Source organism: Sinocyclocheilus anshuiensis, unplaced genomic scaffold, assembly GCF_001515605.1.
Source record: "Sinocyclocheilus anshuiensis isolate Anshui unplaced genomic scaffold, SAMN03320099.WGS_v1.1 scaffold735, whole genome shotgun sequence".
NCBI classification, from domain to species: Eukaryota; Metazoa; Chordata; class Actinopteri; order Cypriniformes; family Cyprinidae; genus Sinocyclocheilus; species Sinocyclocheilus anshuiensis.
In genome coordinates this window covers 61,184-86,791 of record NW_015548245.1, presented here as the reverse complement: position 1 = coordinate 86,791, position 25,608 = coordinate 61,184, and the positions used below count along the sequence as shown (strand labels likewise).

The following is a 25,608-nucleotide window of genomic DNA, read 5'->3' as shown; positions in this document are numbered from 1 at the left end:
CAGATTAATTTTCACAGCCTTCTTTGATCATATTTACCAAGGGTGCCGATATTTTTGGCCATGACTGTATATATTTCCAACTATCTCTATATATCCACCTATGCATGTCTATCCATCCATCTCTCTAGCCATCCATCCATCTATATCCATCTTTATCTGACCATCTATATCCAACTACCTATATGGGGGAAGTCGTGGCCTAATGGTCAGAGTCTGACTCATAACCCAAAGGTTGTGGGTTCGAGTCACTTTGGATGGGTTAAAATGCAGAGCACTAATTCCAAGTATGGGTCACCATACTTGGCCACATGTCACGTCACGTCACGTCACTTCACTTCACTATATCGATATCGAACTACATCTATCCATCCATCTCCTTATCTAGGCATCTATTTATATCCATCTTTATCTCTTTATCTATATACATATCCAACTATCTCTATCTACATATCTATCTATCTGCATGTATCTTTAGAAATGTCTCTCTATCTAGATTTATATATATATATATATAAATATGTACACAGTGCTGGTACACAGTGAAATGCCTCAACACCCAAAAACAAGACCTGCAATTAAGACAAACACCCAGAGAAAATGTGAAGGCTTGAAAATTATTTAAATGGCCTGAGCTTTTTAAGTTTTGTATTAAAATAGTAAATGTTTCATTGGGTGAATCCCACAAAACATGTCAAGAACATGCCCGGGTTATATTTCACTGCAAAATCAAAAGAAAAAAAGTCAGCAAAATAAATAAATAAATAAATAAATTACTAAGTGGGAAAATTGTTTAATAATTATATATATACTTTCTTTTCCTTTCGACTCTGGGGTGAAACATATGTTGGACATGTTTTCGAGAAATTCGCCTTATTACAACCTGTTGTCATTTCCTCTAGGCGTGTAGCTGTAGCACAGTCAGCACAGCAAGCAGTGTGGGAGAGCCAGGCAAGTTGGCAGCGCTGGGCCTTAACTTACCTTTTCTCTACACTCGAGCGACTGTTCTGACCATGAGCTCAGTATTCACAGGAAAACAGAAAAACAAGACAGAAAATATCCAACTCACCTCCTGCAGCGCCCCCTGCCAGCCCAGCGCTGGAGAAACTGCTGAGCGCCGAATGTCCGTTGACCAACCGAGGGGCTCCGCTGGTGGTTGGTCCAGGTGTCTGAGCTCCAAATAAGGACTGGAGAACTGAAGCCCCACCCAGGGGGAAGTACTGTCCCACTGAGGCGGAGGAGGAAACTGTGGAGGCCCCACCCAAGATGCCTCCACTGGCCGCAGCGGATATAAAGAGGTTCTGGCTGGCCAATCCACTTATAGATTTCAGGTCCCACTCCCGCGATTTCGGTTTCTGCAGCGGCCGCTCCAACGTGTTGACGACCGAGCGACCACTGCCATCCTGACTGAGGAAGAGGTTTGAGTTCCCGTAAGGATCATGCTCACATTCCCCTCTCCTCTGCGGTTTCTGGTCCGAGTCGGAGTCTGTACCGCATCGGGAAGCCCCCACACTGAATGGCGAGCCACCCTGGTGGCTATCCGGAGGAGTTGGCTTGGGGTCAGAGATTGGGGAGAAGGTGGATTTCCACTTGCTGGCTCCGGAGGAAGATGATACATCACTGCTCACGCTACTGGCACCTGATTTACGTCCTTGCAAGCCTGTAAAATGCCACATTCCATGACAAATAGCTAGTGGAGTCAAACGTGAAATGTCCATAAGCCAAAATCCACCGCACTTACCCCTTTCCACATCTCTGATAGGTCCGTCTCGATCTAAGGAAATGGTGGCGATTTTCCGTTCAATTCTGTAAGAGAAAACAGTCAATCCATCAAAACAATCAACCATATTTTCGATGATCTGCAAAGTTTAAACACCAACGAACTGGATTTGAAAGAAAAGAGCTACTACCGGCTTGAACTAGAGGTGTCCGGGGCATAATTGGTGTCCTCTTCATCTGAACTAGGGGTGGAGGAATAACGACCTGTGTTGTTGAGCTCCTGGGGACGCTCTCTTTTAAGCACGGGAGGCTGATCTAGATCTGTCCCGCACGGGCTTCGTCCTGACTGCTCTGGGGAAGAGATGGCGGAGATCTCCAAAGGTTGGTTTATGTTGTTCACCTGGTTAATGAACAAACATTTTGGGTCTGATTTCAGGCCAATCGTAAGTTTGAGCAATACTAACAGCCGCCATTTTTAGTCTGCTCACCATTGAATTAATATTGAGCGGTGATCCAGAAGAATGGCTTGAGCAGCCAAGTCCCGGAAATGCCCTTCTTTTGGGGGATCCACTAATGGGAACGGCCCCAGATGAGCTGCGCTTCCGCCTCCCTCGTTTCCGCCCCTCTTGGCTGTGGGAGCTCGGAGAGTGATGATGATGGTGGTGGTGGTGGTGATGGTGCTTACTGTGATTATGATGACCCTGCTTTACCGACCCGTGGTGGAGCCTTGAGCCTCCCGTGGAGGACGAAGATGAGGAAGAAGAAGAGGATGAAGAAAAAAAGATACGCCGACTAGCCTCACTGTCCAAGGGCTCAGTGTCGGATTCGGGGCCATGGCGATCATGGCCGTCCTCGGGGGGAAGCCTCGGTGGGCCATCGGCGTACTGCAGCACGCCTCCAGTGCCCAGCGCAGGACTGAGGCCAGAGCCGCGAGGCTGGAGGCCCATGATGGGAGTGCAGTAAGGGGGAGGGGATGCAGCGTCACAGTCTTGGTCCTCGGTCAGCATGGCGGAGTGAGAGCCATTCACCAATCCTGAGCTGGAGGAGTACCCTAAGAGGAAGCGGATTTTGGATTTAGTATAGTACTCAAGTATGTAAACAACATGGATGGATGATGTTAGATTAGATTAGAGGTTCTCAACTCTTTCTGGCTCAAAGGCCCCCCAATGTCTACAACAATATGCAAAAGTTTTTTAACGTATGGACACTGGCTGGTTCTGTGAATTAAATTTCAGAATTCCAGATGTTTTAAGAGTGGATGGTTCTTTTTTTTAACCAATGAATTTACAAGCCTTTTCCTTTTGTTCACAATTTTTACCTGATAAAAAACCGACACTTTTCAGGATTTTTGAAAAGACTTGATTAAATTGTGGTCACTTTTAAACAGAATTATTTATTTCTAAAAAGGAACAATAATAATGTTATTAACATGCATTTAGAAAATAAATAGCTTAATCTACGACAAACAAAGCAGGCCAAAGTAGGACTGTACCCGAGGTAGGCGTGAGAGGTGGCTTGCCATTGCTCTGTCCTGCTGGATTCGAAACTGGACTAGGAGTGCTCCTCTGCCAAAAGAAAACCACAACTTGAATAATTGCAGAAAACACCCACAAGACTGTATACCATGACTGCTGCTCACACAGATTCGTACCAGTCTTTCTGCACGGTTTGGCAGCACCACGCTGGCCAGTGGGATGCTGACAGGAAGTTTGCTTGGATGCACAGTGCTGAGGGGGATGCTGATTGGTAGACTAGTTATAGTGTCGCCGGGGGCAGTCGGGCTCTTTTCCTTATCTGTGCTCTTGGGTGTGGTGGTTGCTAGAATATCAGTTGAACTGGGTGAGGAGTAAGACTGTTTTAATCCCAGAGTTGGAGATGAAACAGCCCCATTGTCGCCCCTGAAAAGAGCCGTGAGTGATCAGTGACCAATCAACAAGCACTTAGTCAACTAAATGTGTTCATTTTACTCACCGGTGGATGTTGCCAAGGGCTCTAAACTGATTGGCAGCCGAATCTTGGTTGAGGTGCCTGCGGAGGGCGATCTTGGCAGGAGAAAAACGGGTGTAGTCAGGCAGGGGTTGCCCTAGCTGCCTGGTTCTTGAGTCTGGGGTGGGCGGCACAATTTCGTGGTCAGGGGATATGGGCAGGTAGCGGGTGAGGAGCTCGTTTTTGCCCATTCCGCTGCCACTGCCTCTCTCGTAACCCATCGAGGTTGTACCATTGATGGATAGCTCAGGGCTGAGGCCGTTGAGCCCCACAGAAGCTTGTGGATTGAGTTTGGGGGTGTCGGAATCCAGTGTGGGCCGGGGCTCTGGGCCAGGGAGGGCCTTTTGGTAGGGGGACTCCTCACACGGGTTGTAAGACTTCAGCTGCAGGAGCTCTTGCTGCCTCTGGCTCTTCTCTAGTTCAACGATACTGATCTGCAAAGAAACACCAGGGGGAGCCGTTGCTGTAAACATAGACAGAGCCAACCCACACTGCTCAAGGTAAAAATATCCCTGTAGGAGCTGGTTCAGTTTTCTGTAATCAAGCTTTTGTCAGAACATTTACAAACAAGACAATGACAAGAAAAATAAAAGATAAAGAAAGGGGGGAAAACTACTTAAAATAATCTATAACACTTAACTTTTTTTTAAAACACCTGATAAACCTGAAAATAATTCAAATAAAATAATTACATAAATATACATAAATAATGTTTTATTATTAATTTATGAATACTACTATCATTAATAATTACATTGTATATAAAATACACATTTTGCTGGGATGCAGGCTGTACATTTTAAATATTATAATTATTAACAATTATGAACTATAAATAACATTTATAATATATCAACAGATCTGAGTTTTTTTAAGTGCAATTGAAATAACTGAAATCTACTTAAATCTATGAAACAAAAATGATTAACTGTGATGATTAAGTAATGTTTATAATAAAGTATAAATAGATCTGGATTAAAAAACAACTGACCCATACAACAACAATAACTGAAATCTACTTAATATGGACACATGTACAGATTTTTTTAAAGCTTTTTTAACCAATCCGGCATATAATTGGTTATAAAATGATAAGTACACATGCAAGATGATTTCCAACTATGAGAGTTACAACAAAAAAAATCTGTGTGGCTGTCATCCTAGTGCATCTTGGTAGGGTTTACCTTCTGTTATTAGTAGTGGAGAAACAGGAAATTATTAAAGGCCAGGATTAGCATGCCACAGAATCAGATGTAAAACAAGTCTGCAATGCCATATTAGCTCTTGAGCTGACTGAGAAAAATGTGCATGCAGGTACCTGGAGCTCCAGACAGTGGCGCTGTTTCTCTGAGATTTGTCTTCGCAGAGCCGCTTTCTCTTTCAAAAGAGTCTCCAAACACAGAGATCCCCAGTCCAGCTTGAGCTCCTCACACCGAGCCTTCAGCTGACAAACACACAAACATATGTGCAATGGGCATTCAGTTCCACTTCTGCCAAACAAACCTTTCCTTTCTGAATCAAAAGTATCCTTCTGCTCTGTTGAGGCATGCTATGATGGTTTATTGTGGATCACTTACCAGCACCAGGCTCTGATCTCGGAGCTCCGCCATGTCCCTCTCCAGCTGTTTGGTCTGCTCCCTCAGCTGTATGTTGTGGGCTGTGATCTCCTTCTGAGCTTGTACTAGGTCCTCCACAGTCACCGCCTTCAAGCCCAGCTGTAAGAGAGGCAGCAGAGGGTTTACATTCAGCACGATGCCTACATATCACTGATCTGAAAGTGTTGTCTAGGTAGCTCACTAGGTTGTGAAACAAGTCTTACCTCCTCCAGTTTGGACTGGAAAAGGTCTCTGATCCTCTCCTTATGAGCATGACAAACGTTGAGCAGCTGCTGTGCTTGACCGGACAGTTCTGTGTGTCTCAGCTGTCACAAAAAAACAGGGGGAGAGAAAAGTTAAACAATAATGTTATGACAAAACCAATAAAATGTTGCTAATTACTTAAGTTACAATATAATTTACATTTATATTTATAAAATGAAAATTCACAAATAAAAAAAAAGACATGATTTAAAAATGTTTAGTTTTTCTTTTTATTAGTTATATATATATTAAATATTATATATGATAAAGTAAAATATAATTTTAAAAAATGTATAAATAAAAATAATTATATATTTAAATATATACACAAATATTTTGTTTTCTCAATGTATTAATTCTACTACTAGTAGTATTATTATTAAACAATTATTTTAAAATAATTTTAAATAAAATGTAATGTAATAAAATAAAAAATATACACACACACACATACATACATACACACACTACTTGTTTTATATTATATATTACTTGATTAATTCATTTATAATACTTGTTTTAGTTTACTGTTATTAATAATGTTTATCATTATTAATAATATATACACACTAGGAGACAAGATTCACCTTTTCCTGCTCAAGGGCTTGCTGCAGGCTGGTACGGTACTGTGGTGTCTTCATGTAGGCCATGAACTGCAGGTACTGGACTTTCACATTATCTAGAGCAAAAGCAAGAAGGTTTACGTTAACTGGGTGACTGACTATGAAACTAGAGCAGATACATTAGCATGTCTGTGGGACTGAAAGGGATCTCCTCATGCTAAATATGGAAGGAGAGCAGGCACAAGTGAGGCTGAGTGAACTTACCGAGAAGAGCCTGCAGGCCTGGTGGAGTGTTGCCCATGAGAAGCTGGCTCGATGTATAATGCTGCACTTTGGGAGGTAGCTGATAGAACGGACTCTGTGGTGACCTGTATGCATCTGTGGATTGATCCAAACCACAAAAGTCAATGTCAAAGGTACTGATGCTGTTAAATAGCCAGCAAAGACGTGATGGTTTTAAGTAGTGCTGGGCAATGATTAAATTTTTTTAACCGCATGATTTTTCTGCGATTAATCACGATTAATCACATTATTATGCACAAAATTCAATAATGAATTGTAAATCTCAACTTTAACATTAATGTAATCAAATTAAAATCTCCTTTTCATACAATTCATGTATTCTTCTTGTGATGGGGCGTCTTGAGGGAGGCTGATTCGTTGCGATCATAAGAATGTTCGCCTATTTTTGACGGACGCCGCATCCAAGCCGCACAGTAGAAACAAAATAAAAGTCCAAAAATCCTGTCAATGTCAAAATAAACACCCTGCGCAGACTCCCGATCATATTTCACATCACTATATCCTTGCCAGGAGGCCAGAAATGGTATGTGAAATGTAGATACAAAATAATTGAGGACGTGTTTTAGACGACTATACGGAGCTACAAATCATTTATCCTAGTCGTTCATAACTGGACTTTTAAATTGTATTAACTTTGTAGTGTACAGCACAACAAAATAGGACATAGCAATAAATACAACTATAAACAGAATTAAACTGGACAAAAACGCGGCAGACGCTGCAGGAGCTGTAACGCGGCAGACGCGTGCAGTGTAAATAAGGGGTTGCACCGTGTCCACACCGGATGTGACAGTTGTCGCCCGCAACAGCTAAAGTCTGTCTACACTGGATTTTGTGTCAGCACATCATAAATAGAAAGAGGCAGCAGTTTACTCTCGGGGATTTGTCGAAAGAGAGATACGCTACAAGAAGGGAGAGATCCCTACAAAACTAGGGATGCATCAATCCGATACTCGGGATCGGTATCGGCTCCGATAATGGCATTTTCTGCCGGATCGAGTATCGGTCAGACTAACCGATCCAAATCCGATATTGTGCTTATACTATTCTGTGTTATTGTTAAGCCCCACGAAAGCACAAACACATTATAAAGCACCATAAAGTCAAAGTCCAAGTGTTCTGAAGCTGTTCCATAGTTCAGTGTGAGGTACAGATGAATATTCAAGTTGACGTAAACTCTTCTCCCCGCTGCGGCTGTCTGTCAACCTCCATTCAGCATTCAAACGGCGTGTCGCGTTTGGTTACGACAGTCAAGACGATGAAACTCTCTCCAAGAGCGCACAATAACTGAGATTTAAAACTGTCAAAAGAAAAGGCTCAATATACTATCGCACAGATTTAATAAACTACGCATCAATATCTCTTTCCTTTCCAACACGGAGTCACTGCACGCTGTGACTCCGTGTTGCTTCAAGCGCATCATTCTGCACATGGGATGCGCATAAGCGCTTTGTGCCGCTCTGTATTGGAGCTTTTCGTATTATATAATACTTTTGTGCAATGAAGGATTATTTATAGCATTTCTTGGTCTGTCCTATAAGGCTATTAATAATCTAATGTATAGCACAGTAATGGAGGCAGCAACATATGATAGATAGGACCCCTCTTTTACACCTATGATAAAAAAAAAAAAAAAAAAAAAAAAAAAAAAAATTGCGCTGGTATCGGATCGGAATTGGCCGATACTCAGAATTTTCTGGATCGGATCGGATCTGAAAAAATGGAATCGTAGCATCCCTAGACAAAACACAAACATTTAGCCAACTTAGCCATGATAGAACACGAATAATCAAGACAAACAACATCAGACAGGAAAAATCACATGGTCTTGTGAATCCTGTCGCTTTGCTTCCGAAATGCTCCTGGTGTGAGTTGGCACCGCGTGGAGGACAGAACAAAACCTCGCCGGAGCTGTAACGCAGCAGACGCGTGCAGTGTAAATAAGGGGTTGCGTGTCCACACCGGATGTTACAGTTGTCGCCCGCAACAGCTAAAGTCTGTCTACACTGGATTTTGTGTCAGCACATCATAAATAGAAAGAGGCAGTAGTTTACTGTCGGGGTGAACGCAACAATAGATATTTTACCTCAGATCTTGAAAATAAATTAAAGCAAACTTGTACGTTAAAACTGAAGTCACTGCGAACCAACACGTGTATTCCATAACAAAGATATCAGTCACTCACTCACTCAAAACTGTTCAGTCCGTTCACATTTGAATCATCTATTTTCCGTGTCCACTTTTCTTTTCTACACACTCACCATGTTTTTGCACTGGACGCGACAAAGCATTGCAAATCATTTGAACGTTGTGTCAGTACGTTATAAATAGAACGAGTCAGCAATTTACTGTCGGGGATTTGTCGTGTCGCACCGCATCCAGTGTAGACAGCATCACTGATTATAATAGGTTCTATAGTAGGCTATTTTGTTGGGTCGCGCCACTCGCTTCCGGTGTACACTGTGTTAGACCCACCCCAAATGCTATCATTGGTTGAGACGCATGATGATGCCCATCCCAAACCAGTACTGATCAACATCCCACCCCTCCTGTGACCCATGGTTTGTCTGTATGTGTATTCAGAGCCAGTGTTGAATTACTGAAATAAATTAACTTTTCCATGACATTCTAATTTATTGAGATGCACCTGTATATATATATATAGAGAGAGAGAGAGAGAGAGACAGAAAAGAAACTTTAAAATAGATAACATTTTAAAATAAATTCATAAATGTTCAAATAGATAAGCTTGAAATAAATGTATAAAAATGCATTTAAAATATATACAATTAAAATAAATACAATTAACTAATTAACTAATAATAAAAACTAATAAAATAAAAATTAAATCAGCGATTCCTGTAGGTCTACCTTGTATCGGATCGGATCTGAAAAAATGGAATCGTAGCATCCCTAGACAAAACACAAACATTTAGCCAACTTAGCCATGATAGAACACGAATAATCAAGACAAACAACATCAGACAGGAAAAATCACATGGTCTTGTGAATCCTGTCGCTTTGCTTCCGAAATGCTCCTGGTGTGAGTTGGCACCGCGTGGAGGACAGAACAAAACCTCGCCGGAGCTGTAACGCAGCAGACGCGTGCAGTGTAAATAAGGGGTTGCGTGTCCACACCGGATGTTACAGTTGTCGCCCGCAACAGCTAAAGTCTGTCTACACTGGATTTTGTGTCAGCACATCATAAATAGAAAGAGGCAGTAGTTTACTGTCGGGGATTTGTCGTGTCGCACCGCATCCAGTGTAGACAGCATCACTGATTATAATAGGTTCTATAGTAGGCTATTTTGTTGGGTCGCGCCACTCGCTTCCGGTGTACACTGTGTTAGACCCACCCCAAATGCTATCATTGGTTGAGACGCATGATGATGCCCATCCCAAACCAGTACTGATCAACATCCCACCCCTCCTGTGACCCATGGTTTGTCTGTATGTGTATTCAGAGCCAGTGTGCAACGGACTTTCAAAATAATAATAATAGTAATAATAATAATAAAAACTGCGTTAACGCGTGATAAATAATTGTCGGCGTTAAGTAATTAATGCGTTAACGCGATAACGCGTTAACTTGTCCAGCCCTAGTTTTAAGTAATTGTCTCACCCTGATGGGGGGCCGCTGAGAGGGTCTTAGCGTGAAGCAGATCAAGGGCGCTCTGGCTCTTCTTGTTCTTGCGCTTGGCTGCAGTGGCAGCAGCAGCCTTCTTAGGCCGCCCACGCTTCCTGTTGCCTAGCTTGCGGCCCCTAGGCAGCAGTTTGGCCCGGCGGGGTTTCGGTGACGGTTTCACTGGCACGAGCGAGTTGGAACGCTTCTCCTCACCACCAAAATCATGCTGTGTCTGGTGCACAAGGATAAAGAGATATTTCATTAATATGATAAAAAAATAAAATAAACTAAATGTTAAATAATTTAATATGTACATTTAAAATACATTTAAAATGTATAAACTTTTAATAGATAAATACATAAATGAATAAACATAATGAGTGATTCCATATATGATTAATAATTTAAAACAAATAAATGTATTCATATGTAAATTTAAAACAAATTTATAAATAGATAAATGTAAAATGAATAAAAATGAAACAAATATAAATAATTTAAAATGAAATAAATTGACACACACGTGTGTGTGTGTGTATATATATATATATATACACACACACGGTGTTGCTCTTATTCTCCTTACTGTCCTTCTGCTGGCGCCTTCTGGCTGCCTCCTGCTCCTCCTGGAAACAAAAACAAGCCACATGTGTTGCGGGAAGAGATATAACTTGATATTTTGTCCAAAAACCCATAAACAACATGAGGATCAAACAAGTCTTACCCTGAGTTTAGGATTTTTGAGACTAGAAAAATAGTTTTCAAGCTGCAAAAAGAAAAAGCGTTTGGTTAGATAAATATGTAATAAATCTACATACACGTGAAAGTCACTGCTCAAAGAAGTCTCTTTTTGGACGACTGCGTGACATGAGAAAGCCACACTCAATGTCTTTTGCCTAACAGTGAAGGCTAATGCAAATCAGAGACCCATTGTACACAGAGAGGAACGGCAAAACCCATGTGACACAAATGAAAGGGCACTTACTATGGTGCGGTCTATTGTATGCAGATAGTACGACACTGGCTTCCCCGTCCATGACACCGATCCCCTCAGAGGGGACAGCTCAACTACTCTCATTATTGTGCCAATATCTTAAAAAAGAAACACAAAGACCATTAAACACTGGAAAGGTTTGGTCATATTTACCTTTGCTCTGCAAAATTTCGAAACCCAGTCTTTTCAGTACGAATCTGTATAATTGGGAATTTCGCGTAAGGGCGAAACTCCTCTCTACGCAGATTTTGCATAGAGTTCAGGTTTTTCACGCAAATGGCCAACAGAACGCTGCTTGGTTTGACTTTTGAGGGAGCAGTGCTTCATACATCACTACAATAATGACAATTTTTGCCGCCAAAATTTTCACACGAAAAGTCAATAGCTTTGAGATGTATGACCAACTTTTCCACACTATCAGAATGACCATGACCAACTACCATGACAGTTATTGTATGGTTCCATCTTTTTGCAAGAGAAACCTACAAAGTTTTATACTTACCACTCAAGTTTCGGCTGTTTATTCTGAAGTTAAGAGGTGCAAAAAGTTTTGAGGATACAATTTTTCCACCTACAAGAGACGAAATGGAGTCAAAACACTCCCAAGTAACATAGAGAGGAGAAAACCTAAGCACATATCATCCCAACATCTGCAGATCAATGCGAATCAAAAAACAAGACTGACTGGGGTCAAAGGTCAAGAATAACATGTTGACACAGGTGCCTACAAGCTACACTGACACTAATCACTAAAACATTAGCAGCTAAGTGCTATTTACTTCATGTTAGGGCTGCACAAAATGGTCAAATGTGATTATTTCGACAAATTTTGTGATTTGAATCGATTAAAAATATTTAACGCAAATAAAATTACATGGAAACACCACGTACCTTCCTTCATATTGGCAAATCGTTCCTTCAGCTGGTGGTCCACCTCAGGACCAAAGGCAAAGTTATTCACAAAAATAACACTGTAAAAGAGCACATCACACTACAGACTTATACAAGACATATAAGCAACATGAAGAAATTATGATAAAAATCAAAAAAACGCATGGATCTGGAAAATGCTAACTGGTTATGTGCATCTAAATAGTCTGTATGTGATCATACCTTGTGTTGGCTATTCGTTCCCTCCATTCTTCTGAAAGGAAATCTCCCCTTTCCAGCTGCCACACAAGACCAAACAACATCAGTATGCACAGATTTCATCCCTTCAGTCACAATAATGAGGTTTTCATAAGTGATAACATCTGCTGTGATAAATGAACACACACTTACCGTGTACTCGCCATGTTTTTTGCCATACCACTTCATCCATCTCTTAAACTCCCTGTCCATTGACTGTAAACACATTCAGACATAAATATTAGTGCAAAACGTACACTTTGATGCAGACTCGAGAAGTTGGCGTGTATAAGGAGCATTTAATGTTGGCTTCCTGTTGGTACCTCTGCATAGGTTGCTGGAGTGTCTGCTTTCTCCACGCCATAGTAGTGTTTACAGCTGGTGGCTGCAGCGACTTGCAGGACTACCTGACCAACTCCTGTAAATCAAGCAAAGATGACACTGTATGTCATATAAAGATCTTTCAGTCTTAAATTGGTAATCAAGATCTGTTTACATGGCAGTGAATTTTCTGAGTTGTGTTTTCTGATTAGCTCTTGCATTTTATTGGACTTTCACTCTTAAAACTCCCACTCAGAGCCTGTTAAGACGAATAGACGCAGTTGCATTTTCTGATTCCCAGTTGCGTTTTCCAATGCGCTCTTCTATTTTTATTATCTTAAAGTCAGGGTAGGCAATTTCTGAGAGGTTGGCAATAGCAAGCTAGCTTTGAAAGCATAAGATCCCACCCTCCCTGCAAATCACTCTCCAAAGCCACGCCTCCTCCAAAACAATAATAACCCTTCCATTCGCACTCAGTCCGCAAAAGCATAACGGAACGAGCTGATGATGTATCATGTCTGCACGAACAGGGTGGGCAGAGGTATGCAAATATATATGTTGACAGGCAAGTAGGACAGCCTATCATAGCCCTTGGACCGAGGAATATGATTAGACAAACATTTTACGGTCCTACACCTTCCACAGACGATATAAATACATTTAGACCACTTAACTTGTGATTGCTATCAGGATGTGAAGAGACTTTCAACCAGCATAACAAAAATGTTTTTGATCCAAATCACCTACCCTGTCTTTAAACTGCAACTCAAGGGCTGTTTATACCAATTATGGCACTGAATTCGCTATTGCGTTTTCTGACTCGCGGTTGCATTTTTATTGGACTTTCAATGTTAAACTGCTACTTTATACCAATAATAGTATTGAATTTGCTTTTGTGTCTTCCAGTTCGCGTTTGCGTTTTCCAAATTGCTGTGGTGTTTTATTGGAAATTCACTCTTAAACTGATAGTAAAGATCTGTTTATATCAATTATAGTCATGAATTTTCTCGAGTTTTCCGATTAGCTGTGCATTTTTGATGCACTTTCAATCTTATATCACTAATCAAGACTTGTTTAAACCAATTATGGCAGCAAATTTGCAGTGCTTTTTCAATTTACGGTTGAGTTTTCTGATTTGTGAAATTCACTTGCACTTCAGAGCCACCATTGAAAAGGCCTTCAATAACATACTGACCACTGCCCAGATCCACAAAGGTGTCCTCTTCCATCATCTCCATCTCATTAATGATCTGAGCCACCAGGTCGAAAGAGGTCTCTCCGTACACCTCAGGAGAGAACGGCTCGTAGTTGTTGAGTTTCTCTGGGTCGGTGACGGAGTGGTTGTAGACCTGCTGCAGGATGTGACGCAGCAGGCCTTTGGAAGGCCGCTTGTTCAGTTTCATGGGTTGGGTGGTCCCTTTCCACTGCAACACACAAACACAAAATTTTACACGTTGTTTGAGGTAAAAAAAAAAAAAAAATCTGTGGTCCACAAGAAAGACTTGACGTACCAGTTGGTGAATGCTGTCAATGGCTCTGTTGTACTTATCACACAGTCTCTGCATACTCTCAAAGCTGCAAGAAAACACAAAAATAAATGATTATCTATGAAATCTATTATCATCTCATAATAAACTTGTAAACTAGGCTAGTGCTCAGATACAAGAAAAGAAAAAAAGCAGCAATATATCCAGGCTAATATATCCTATTTGTACTGCATATAATAAAAACAATGATTCATCACGCTTCCATTAAATATTTAATATATTTAAAATTAAGTAGAAATAAGTTAGAAATATTTAACTTGTAATATTTTGTGAAACTTTTGTCATTTCATCATTTCAACTTTTAAAGTGAAGTGACGTGACATGTGGCCAAGTATGGTGACCCATACTCGGAATTAGTGCTCTGCATTTACCCATCCAAAGTGCACACACACAGCAGTGAACACACACACACCGTGAACACACACCCGGAGCAGTGGGCAGCCATTTATGCTGCGGCGCCCGGGGAGCAGTTGGGGGTTCGGTGCCTTGCTCAAGGGCACCTCAGTCGTGGTATTGAAGGTGGGAGAGAGCGCTGTACATTCACTCCCCCCACCTACAATCCCTGCCGGTACGAGACTCGAACCCACAACCTTTGGGTTATGAGTCCGACTCTCTAACCATTAGGCCACGACTTCCCCAAAATTACAAATAAATCATTCATGATCATTCTATTAAACAATATATAATAAAATAATAAATTAAACAGTAATAAATAATAATTTATTTTAATATTCTGTGAAGCTTGTTATTTCATAATATCTACTTACATAAAACTAGTAATCAAACAACAACTAATAAATTGATGCGTGATACTTATTAAATATTCTAATTTTGAAATTAAGAGTGTAATTAGAAATATTTAATTCGTAATATTCTGTGAAGCTTGTCATTTCATAATACCGACTTTCACAAAACTAGTATCCAAAAGTACAAATAAATATATGATCAATCATAATACAATTAATCCTATATAATTTAAAAATACATTATTAAACCAGTTATTATTATATTAATACAATAAAATATTTAGTTAAATTTATTCTGTGAAGCTTTTTTTCATTTAATATCTTTCACAAAAATAGCATTGCATTACATTCTTTTATTAGCATGTACAACTGCCACTTTTAATAACAATAATAATAAATAATTAATACATTTATATTTAAATAAAAAAATATAATTAATAATTATTAAAAACAACAATAAATTATTATTATAATTAAGCAATTAAATATATTCTTAATAATAATAATATTAGTAGTAGTAGTATTAATATTATTATTAATTTATTTTTAGGCTTTATTTTTCAATGACACCTAATCAACCCTATCTTATGAGACCATTTTGCGACAATTTCCTCACCTCTTGGTGTCGTAGTCAATAAGAACGTAGTTCTCCATGGCCAGCTTAAGATCTGGGATCTCTTCACACACCCAGCTGGACAAAGAGAAGAGAGAGGTCAAGTTTTAAATTGATAATATACCTATTATGCACATAAAACTCACAGAGCAGTCAAACATAACAGCAAAATCAAACCAAAAGACTTGTCAAAGACTTACCGAATGGTTTCGATGATTTCATGTGCAGCATCATGATGTTTATCCTGGGGAGAAGGAAAGAAATGCTGTGTATAAGCAAAGTCCACAATTAATGTTTTACTTACTCGCCAGACCACTCATTCGGCAAGTGACATGTAGTTATCTATCCAGTCGGGCTGCGACGATAAATCGCGATTCTCTCTGGAATCAATTCTGAGCTTAGATTTTAACAGAAGATGGCGCTCTAATCTAGTTTTTATCCGCACACTCAAATGCTCATGAAGAAGAGCGCTGAAGAGTTCGGCTAAGTCTGTAATTTCACCTCGCTTCAGAATGCTTTTATGACGCCAGATTAATGTAAACACAGCCCACTGTGAACACCCTTGTAATTCGCTTCAACCTTTTCGAATTTTATGAATGATTATTTTAGGTTCAGTGTGTGTAAGGATTTGGAAACAAGCAGAGTACGGCTGTTTCTAAAGCCGGCAGCGCCATCTGCTGTTCAAAACTAAGCTCAGAATCGACTCGAGAAAGAATCGCGATGCATTCGGGAAATCTCAGAATCGATGCGGAATCATTTCTCGATTCGCGATGCATTATTATTTTCCCAGCCCTATTATCCAGTGTTAATTGTTAATATTTTAGACATCTGAATTGTTTTAGTCAACTAAATATCTTAAGATTTTAGTCGCCTAAAGGCGCGGTTATACTCCAGTTTGGACACGTACAGCTGCGGACTACTTGTATTTATACTACTGAAAGTGTATGCTGGGGTCCGCTGTTCGACACATGCACATTAGACCGGCTTGAACAGTAAACAAACATGGGCAATTTCCCTCCATGAGTTATTGCACATCTGGCGGTCTTTATATTGTTTTATCAACGGATTGTAGAGGTGCGGGTATCGACGGACTTCTTCACACAGCCTTTCTTCAAATTCGACATCCATGCTGTTTTTCCAGCACATGGGCAGTTGGTGCTTTTGTAGCAGAGTGACCGAGCGTACTTGTCCACGCAGTCACACAAAATGGGAGGCACGCAGATGTCCGCAAAGAGCCTCTGCGTACACCCTCCGATGACGATTTTTATGTCACGCGGACCCTTGCGCACGCAGAAAGTATAACACTAGCTTCAATCTACAGTAGATTTAATTGGCTAAAATCTAATGGGTTTAGTTAGTGTAATGCATTTATTAATCATTTCTCCATAATGTCCAAACTCATACTGTATAGGTTTGATATTAAGGTTTTATCATGTAATATAGACACAGATTTAACTGCTGTGACACACAACATACCTTTATATTGAAATTAAATAAAACCACTTCTCATAAAGAAACAAGAACATGGTCCTCCTTTCAATGAAATACCAATGCTTATATAATATTCATTATTTATAAAAACTTTATCTGCATGAAACAAGTTTCTACGACTACAACAGAAACTTGACCCTTTCAGTTTGTGATGGGTCACGGATCACAACTGTAGCACATTCCTGCACACACAGCAGCCAGTGTGCCTTCAAGCAGGTGAACAAGTTTATTGTGCATACATGGCCGGATAAGTACATTATGGCACTATAAGCCGTCACTGATCCTGTGCGTTACAGTATACGAATGCACAGTATAATCTACAGTATTTTAGAATAAACATCGGGTGTGCAAAAGAAAATGGGCCCTATTGACAAAAGTAAAAAGAAGTGTGATTCAAATGTTACAGAGCTATTTAAGTATTATTTATATACTATTGTAGCATTTCTTAATATTTTCATGTAGTTTTTATTTTTATATTTCCATTTCTCATTTTTATTTTAGTTTGTTTTCACTGAGTGGTATGTCAGTCTTATTTTGGTATAATTTATATACTATTGTAGTATTTATATTTATATTAATATTTTTAATCAGTTTGTGTTTCTTTTTCCCGTGTTAATTTTAATTGTAGTCATTTTATGTGCTTTTGTTAGTTGTATTATTTTTCTGTATTTTTATCATTAATTACTAATATTTATATACAATTTATTTTAATTTTAGTGTTAGTAATTTTAGTACTTCAACTTAAACAAAAAATACAATTGTTGCAACTAATTGGAATAAGTTTTTTTTTTAAGTTCAAGTTTTTCATTATTGTATTATTTTATTTCATTTACCAAAATTGGTATGTTAAACATTAACAAGGATTTATTTTGCATTAATTTATTTCAGTTTTAGTAACTCATTTCAGTTAATAGAAACATTTCTACTTTTCGTCTAATATTTACATTTTATTGTAATTATCAAAACTGCTTTAAACATAAACAAGGCTCAGAGGTCAATATGTATAATTATCGAGGCTAATTAACCCTGGATTGTGTCTAACATGTGGATGTGACCCCGCCGAGCTCTATCCATCCTGCCGCTGGAGCTCTGCTGCTGCCTGACCCAGTGACCCACTTTCCGTCAACAGAGTCCTGAGAAGCCCTCTGCCTGCCTGAGTGTGCCGCTGCTGGGCTCCTCTGCCTCGCTAAGCTCCTCCTAGCTGTTTTCCCGCTCAGCTGCACATACGGCGAATCTCGTGTTCTTCCACCCACCCCTGCAGCACCAAGGCAGCGTCACAGCACTGGGAAATAATGCAGCCATAGTCTGAGGCAAACAAGGGCACTTATTTAAACCAGGGATGCAGCGTTATTTCAATATCGCGTTTAATGCAAACGCTAAGACAGATGGCGGAGTGTGTATGTGCACAAGCAGACACTTCAGCGCATCGTGCTGCACGAGAGGAGGGGGGGCAGCGGCGCATGTGTACGGGGTGTCCCGACGCACAGCAACACCACAGCTAAAAATATCCAGAGGAAAGGAGGGGAGGATGACAGAGAGCAAAAAATAAAGCACGACAGCCCTCGGTCACGAGCAGGCTTGTCTCACAAGCACAAAAACGGACTCTTCGCTCACCTCATGCACCCTTGACGTGACTCACGGAGAGAGGTGGAAAAAAATCACGCCTCGTGAACACTCATCCTCACTGCACAACTGTTGGTTTTGGCTAGGGCGGCGAAATGCCACACCTTTGTGTATTAACGGGTTTAACCGGGTCATAGCATTCAAACTGTTAGGTTGGTTTGATTATAATTCCTCAGTCTAAACGAATAATTTTGTAGCCAAGTTTAAGGAAATGACGCTTTCATATGGAAGCAATTACAGGCCATCTAAGTTTCCAGATATAGGATGTAAATGTGGCCAGATACGTAGGTTACAAGAGCGTAGGGAAGAAAGAAAACAGTTCAAAGCTCAGTGTTCGATTAAAAACCCTCTCCTTCCTCCCACCCCAGGTAAGTGGGATGCTTTTGTCTGGAGCACAATGTGAAGCCATGAGGCAAAATGGCACGCTAGTGGACGAGGAGCGGCAACAGCCAATATGACAGCGGGAGAGGAAATATCCCTCGGCTGTGTCTCTGAAAAACAAGATTTGAATAAATGGAGGGCATTTGGGCCTTTGTAAAACAGTCACCTCGAATAAAAGCAAGAAATATTTTAAAGCAGGGAGAGGAAAACATAGCACTTTACTTTCTCACCCATCTCCTCTTTTTCCACATCTGGGGTGTTTAAAGGGTTAACTCGCCCAAGAAATAAGCTTTTTGTCATCAATTATTCACTTGCATGATGTTTGCAACTCCTATGACTTTATTTGTTCGGAGAAGCACAAAAGGAGAAGTTTTGTAGAATGTGTATGCTGCTCTTTTCCATATAATGAACGTGAATGAAGACTAGGTTAAGGTATTCACAAGCTCTTGATTCAATTTGGTACAGTTCAGCTATAATGTCCATTCTGATAACATATGAAAGAAATTCTCTTTCTCCAAATGCTGTAAATTATATAGGGTAGATTCAAATCATCTTCTTGAACTGTTTATTAATAAAACCTGGTTGTATGTTCTTGATTCCCTAAAAAGAAATGGCTCATACGAGTCATTCTATTCGGGAATCAGACTACAATGGCTGCGCTGTACATTTTTGATTCACTAATAAGAATCGGCTCATAAGAGGCATTTGTTTCAGTAATCGGACTATACTGGTCGTGCTGAATATGTTTGAATTAGCAACAAGAAACAGCTCATAAGAATAATTTCTTTCAAGAATCAAACTACACTGGTCATTCTGTATATTTATGATTCACTAAAAAGAATCAGCTCATGAGAGTCATTTGTTTGTGAATCAGGTTACACTGGTCATGCTGTATATTTCTGATTCACTGGCTCACAAGAGGCATATTAAAAAAAAAAAAAAAAAAAAACTCCATTCACTTGCACTGTACAGAAAAAAAGCAGCATGAAAATTCTGCCAAATATCTCTTTTTGTGATCTTTAGAAGAAAGCTAGTCATATAAGCTTTGAAGAGCATGATGCAAATTAACTTTTCCTTTAAGGGAAGTCTAAATCACCAGTGCATGTGGATAACCACTGCCCAGACTCCTAATTAACAGAATCCGCCCCTCCCTAAACAAAAATTTGCAAGGCAAGTCTAAAGCTTGCCAAATGCGTACGCTCTGTAATTCTGTTCACCCAACAGCAGGTCAGAAATATGGCTCTCAGTAGGTGGGGCATCCATCCCTTATCAGCCAAAGTCAACGACGGAAGTCATCCAAGGCCAAGCGAGACAGTAAAACCACTGAGGCCACGACTACTACTGTAACCTGAATGACATAAATGAAAGAGACTGGAGTTTTCAGTGATGCAGCAGCTCTGAAAACCTATACTTCTGAGAAACCCACATTCTCAGTTTGTGTAAAAAGAACATGAATCGTAGTATATTAAACATTGTGAAGGACAAATGAGACAGCCATTTCTGTGGAAACCACAGGCTCTGATCAGCACCCCCCTATTTCCGTCTATGACCGAAACAGAGTTGGCAACTCTGGTGGCGTGAGAAATGTGAAATTTCGGATGACGTGAGGACTTTCCGAACACATTCTCGTAATAAAATATTAAAATAAAATACCCCGTCTTGTTTTTTCTTTAGTTACACTGAAAATGAAGCCATTTCCTCATCTTTTAGACCATAAATACTACTCAAACTGCCTGCAATAACAGGGTAAATAGCAGTGCATATGTGTGTTTTATGGGGGGTCTCGGCCCACTGTCAACCGGTTCAGCAGCTCAGCATCACTGGAGTTAATCACAGCGTGGAATCTGTGTGTTGTGATTACTGTACATGTGCAATGACTGTACAATGCTTTCAGAAACAACACAGACAGAAGAACAGTGTCTGACTCAGAGCGGATGATACGACACCAAACAAGCCTTTTTGACACCATTTAGGGCTCAATAATCGTAGAAACTAGATGAATACATTTTCAAAAGAAAATGTAAGCGGAAAACAGCTTGTCACCAAAATGCTAGGGCATTCTGGGTGGTTGCCAGGGCATTGCTACAGTGTTTAAGAGTCCCCTACCATCAAGTGTCCATGATATTCGCAACTCTAGAATCCGTTTCTCAATCTAATTATGGTTTTTTTTTTTTTTGTAGTTTTATCTTCTACCGGTTGAAGACCACAAGCCTGATCGTAAAAGTCCAAGGTTTTCACATGTACCCAACACGTAACGTAATTTCACATCAGTATAGTACGCAATTTTTCAGAAGGTGCTCACAAGTAAGCCAATGGGCGGGGCTTGATGTACAGCTCCACCTCTCTGGACATAATGGGTGGAGCTTGAAGGTCCAATCACACTCTAACCTTAAACATAACCCAATCGCTAAACATAACTAGGTAAAACTACATCCATTCGGCCGACAGAGGCGGAACTATACTAGGTCAAGCTCCACCCATTTGGCTCTGCAGTGAGCACTCAGAGATTTTTCGGACTTCATGCATTACATCCCCCCCAATTAGTTGTGTTCAACAAGGTGGCAACACGGACGCTAAATGTTGTTTCACAGTCAAAAAAGAAACAGAACAACAACAGACTCTTGCACTTGTATGAGGGGGTTCAGAAATTAACCAATTCTAGTTTAAACGAGTACAAAGATTTTTAGAGGTCATATCAGGATGAAACTTTACAGCACACATACAAAAACAAGGTACACTTTGGCCTTTAGAAAAAGATGAGGTGTCATTCGTGTTTTTAGTACAGTAACAGTACAAGATAAATAATGCACCAAATATTTAATACTTAGGAGTCCATTCAGTGTGTAATAATAATAATAATAATAATAGTTAGCAAGCTTCAACAACAACATATATGCTGGAAAGCTAACTTAAAAAGCCAATATTCAAGTCCAGCAGGCTTTACAACCCCCTAGTAGCAACTAAAAAAGTCAGTTATTGCCAAACTTCCTACAGAATCCTGCATACTAGCTTGTTTTTCAAGAAATGTCAGCCATACGGGTTACATTATGACACTCTGTCCCTTTCAAGATGCATCCAGATCTGATGGTAACCGAAATACAGCACTATCCCAATGCAAGGGCTGCCAAATGAGCAAACGCGTTTTTAGACCTCAGTGACAAATTTGACACTTCCAGAGCAGTACACAATACTTCAAAAGAAACTGTGAAAAACTGTAAGATACCCGTTACGGGACACAAATCACAGCTATCTGTCAATAAAACACTAACAATATGGAGATACCGTCCTCTCGCCTGAGTGCACTACTCGCCTTTTGTTTGACACCCTCCGTGTGATATTGAGCCGGCACGACGCTTATTTCACCCTAATATATCCACTACAGTTCTCCATACACACGGACTCATGGCAGATATTTACAATGTTTAAGTTATCTACAGTTTGACGAGTGTAAGTGCTGGTAGAAAGCAATAAAGTTAGCTAGCCCTGCTATCTGACTGTTAGCATGACGGCTAACGTGAATTTCAGCCCCCGGTAACATTCTTTGGAAACAGAGTCATACAAACTGTCGTTTCAGGCTTAATACGTGCACTAATGTACGTTTAAACCGTTTGCTCAATAACCTTGCGTTTCTGAGGTAAGTGTTTTACACAAACTCTCTGCTATGGCAGGTTTTGTTTAGCGGCTGTGGCTCAAACTCTAGTGAGCTGCCTACCTAGTGAGCGAACCACCGCTCGTGTTTTAGTCAACTAAAGCATATAATAAATGATAATATTTTAGTAAATGACGTAAGACTTGTTTCGGTATTAGTATAAAGAATCGGTTCAGTGAATAATGCTCGTAACATCCAAAAATAAACTCACTTGTCAACCAAGTTAATTGGCATAATAAATATAACCTCTAGAAAGGGGTCACGGACATAAATGAAAATAATTCAAATTCAAAATATTTGAATCACAACAAAGACGTCATTTTGTTATCATTTACGTGTCTGATCGCGTTAGAACTGCCAAGCAAGCGTAAACATGTTGCCTAAGTAGACAGCTTACTAGGATTTGAGACGCAGCCACTGTACGAGATGGCCAACTGGGTCAGCAGGCTACACACAGCGTGTATTTCCTGCGATTCAAATGTTAATATTAGCTAAGGTTAGAATACATTTTATATTTTTTAAAACAAAACGGACTATGTCGTTTCAAGTCTATCTAATGTTTAGTGGTCTTCCGAACACCTTTATGAAGATATATACGTTCAGGGTATATTCAACACTTTTAGGATGTATTGACACTCTCGTGTCCCAATTGTAAGCGGCTCTTGGTTCTTAAAACACTAATATTGAAATAAACACACTACAAAAAACACAAGATATTCACACATTATGCACTCGTACTAATACACGTTGTTCTCTAACTAACGTTAACTTACATGACCCACTTCGCTTTATCGCAAGGGAATCCCGGTGTTGGTTTCGGTTTATATTAAAACATTAAGACGGATAGTACTTACATATACAGGTAAGGGCCACGGGTAGCCTGCAGCTTCGGCTCCGACCGGCGACTTCAGTTTTAACTCCAGCTTTTCTCCCATTCTCCCCAATACAGCTAATGGACGAGACACATAAACTAGACTAAGAGCATTTTCCGTGAAAAATAAAACCCGGGTTTAACGCGACAGGATCTCACGTTGGATATCGCAGGCTGCGGGTGTTTTCACACAGTTGCGCTGCACGATTTGAATCCGATCTGCCCCGGTGAATTAGAGAAAATGATCGGTTAAGCCGAGCGGCTGCTCCGTCTCGGCAGTACCGCCGCCATCTTGACCGGCTCACGATGAAAAAAAAAATGCGCCCGAGTGTGTAAATTGGTCATGGGAAGTTCGAATCATTTATGCGACTCGGTTCTTTTGAACAATTCTTGTCAAAAACAGCTCAAACGAGTCTTTTATGTCATTACGGTCACTGGCGTCCAAAACGTTCCTTAGGCTCGTTTATTACGAAATGTTTATTGTAATTAATGTTTCCCAGTTTAGAAACATACACAAATTTATGTTTATATAGGGGAACATTTATGTTTCCTTATCATAGAAACATACACAAAACGTTTATACAAATAAACGTCCAAACCGGGATAGTGCCCTCGTAAATGAAAAGGTTTCATTCAAAATATCTTAATTTGTGTTTCGCAGATTAACCAAAGGCGACGAGGGTGAGTAAATGAAGACAACTTTCATTGTTGGGTGAACTGTCCCTTTAACGAATCGCTCACATCGGTTTTGGGAAGCGGTTCAACTGATTCATTGAAAGGATCCGACTCACATTAAAGATTCGTTCGTGCTGGTAGTCCGCAGGTCGTACCATCAAAACCGAAACGAAAGGGAGAGTGGAAATCGGTATGTATAAAACGAGAGGGGCGAGGCGTCTGTTCTCTGACACACACACGGCGGGCATTTCTCCTCGACAACTCTCTTACATTGGCTGGGTAACGATGAAACGGATCGACAATTAACCGGGCAGTTTGAATCAGGATGCCGGTGCCAAAAACCGTTGACTGGGCGGGCCGTACCATTTTTGCCCCCCAGCACATGTGCAGAATGTGAAAGACCCATGTTTACTATCAGGATCAGTTTGCTGGGCCGTTACTGTCAACTTCAAATGCAGAGTGAAAACGTGTAGTGAAACTAATATATTAACTTTCTTTTTAGATAGCATTTTTATTAATTTTCTTGGAAAGATTTGAGAAATTATTCAAAATGATGGTGGCATAAAGGGCAGTAAACATTCATATAAACACTTTTTATACAGAGACTGTAATCCTCAGATAGATAGATAGATAGCATTACATACTGTAATACTCTAATGTATGTTTCAAATACAGTTCAAGAATAGTTTATGCAATTTTATATTATTTATTTGAAAGAATTAAAACAATTCATTTGAAATTAATTTGGAAAAATTAAAAGCAGTTTCATGTTTATACTTGATTGTTCAACTGGTCGAGGTTGATATAGGATTTAGAAAGTTGGCTAATTAGTAATGCAATACTTTTTTTTTGTAGACAGAGTAATTAGTACAGTAATTGCACTTTTGAAGATGTAATTAGTAGCTTGTAATTCATTAATATTTTGTTAAGAGTAACTTACCCAACACTGCAACCAATGTTATAGTTTGGTGGTTTTTAAAAATTAGTTTTGTAATAGTGGAAAAATCATGCAGTGACGAGCAAGCAAAGCGGTTTCACTTTGTAATTTGGAAGTAAATATGTTACCAAAGCAATTATTTATTGTACATCATGTATTATCATCTTAGTATTAGAATCTAAATGATTAATTTTTTTTATGATAGTTGTAGTTAAAACAATTACCATAGTTTTATGACTGTGGTAACCATACATTTTGTTGAGTGAAATAATCTGTTAATATTATTTCATGCTATATAATGTTCTAATATGAGCATATTGGCACATACAGTGGGTACGGAAAGTATTCAGACCCCCTTCAATTTTTCACTCTTTGTTATATTGCAGCCATTTGCTAAAATCATTTAAGTTAATTATTTTTCCTCATTAATGTACACACAGCACCCCATATTGACAGAAAAACACAGAATCGTTGACATTTTTGCAGATTTATTAAAAAAGAAAAACTGAAATATCACATGGTCCTAAGTATTCAGACCCTTTGCTCAGTATTTAGTAGAAGCACCCTTTTGATCTAATAC

General features: G+C 39.7%; 1 protein-coding gene across 1 annotated transcript in view; it reads right to left on the bottom strand.

Moving 5' to 3' along the window:
* Positions 1 to 23,708, bottom strand: part of dot1l (DOT1-like histone H3K79 methyltransferase) — a 27,925-nt gene extending 4,217 nt beyond the window's left edge. The window contains exons 1-26 of the mRNA XM_016442616.1: positions 23,400 to 23,708; positions 15,602 to 15,645; positions 15,405 to 15,479; positions 14,007 to 14,070; positions 13,691 to 13,919; positions 12,498 to 12,592; positions 12,328 to 12,390; positions 12,160 to 12,215; positions 11,938 to 12,017; positions 11,549 to 11,617; positions 11,038 to 11,144; positions 10,777 to 10,818; positions 10,574 to 10,678; positions 10,050 to 10,284; positions 6,389 to 6,502; positions 6,149 to 6,240; positions 5,522 to 5,623; positions 5,280 to 5,417; positions 5,021 to 5,146; positions 3,688 to 4,136; positions 3,368 to 3,614; positions 3,209 to 3,281; positions 2,205 to 2,767; positions 1,908 to 2,116; positions 1,739 to 1,803; positions 1,067 to 1,657 (exon numbers count right to left, since the gene is read on the bottom strand). Of these exons, the coding sequence (XP_016298102.1) occupies positions 1,067 to 1,657; positions 1,739 to 1,803; positions 1,908 to 2,116; positions 2,205 to 2,767; positions 3,209 to 3,281; positions 3,368 to 3,614; positions 3,688 to 4,136; positions 5,021 to 5,146; positions 5,280 to 5,417; positions 5,522 to 5,623; positions 6,149 to 6,240; positions 6,389 to 6,502; positions 10,050 to 10,284; positions 10,574 to 10,678; positions 10,777 to 10,818; positions 11,038 to 11,144; positions 11,549 to 11,617; positions 11,938 to 12,017; positions 12,160 to 12,215; positions 12,328 to 12,390; positions 12,498 to 12,592; positions 13,691 to 13,919; positions 14,007 to 14,070; positions 15,405 to 15,479; positions 15,602 to 15,645; positions 23,400 to 23,480 (4,114 nt within the window). The 5' untranslated portion in view covers positions 23,481 to 23,708. The remainder of the gene's footprint in view (positions 1 to 1,066; positions 1,658 to 1,738; positions 1,804 to 1,907; positions 2,117 to 2,204; positions 2,768 to 3,208; positions 3,282 to 3,367; positions 3,615 to 3,687; positions 4,137 to 5,020; positions 5,147 to 5,279; positions 5,418 to 5,521; positions 5,624 to 6,148; positions 6,241 to 6,388; positions 6,503 to 10,049; positions 10,285 to 10,573; positions 10,679 to 10,776; positions 10,819 to 11,037; positions 11,145 to 11,548; positions 11,618 to 11,937; positions 12,018 to 12,159; positions 12,216 to 12,327; positions 12,391 to 12,497; positions 12,593 to 13,690; positions 13,920 to 14,006; positions 14,071 to 15,404; positions 15,480 to 15,601; positions 15,646 to 23,399) is intronic.
* Positions 23,709 to 25,608: the final 1,900 nt, after the last annotated feature.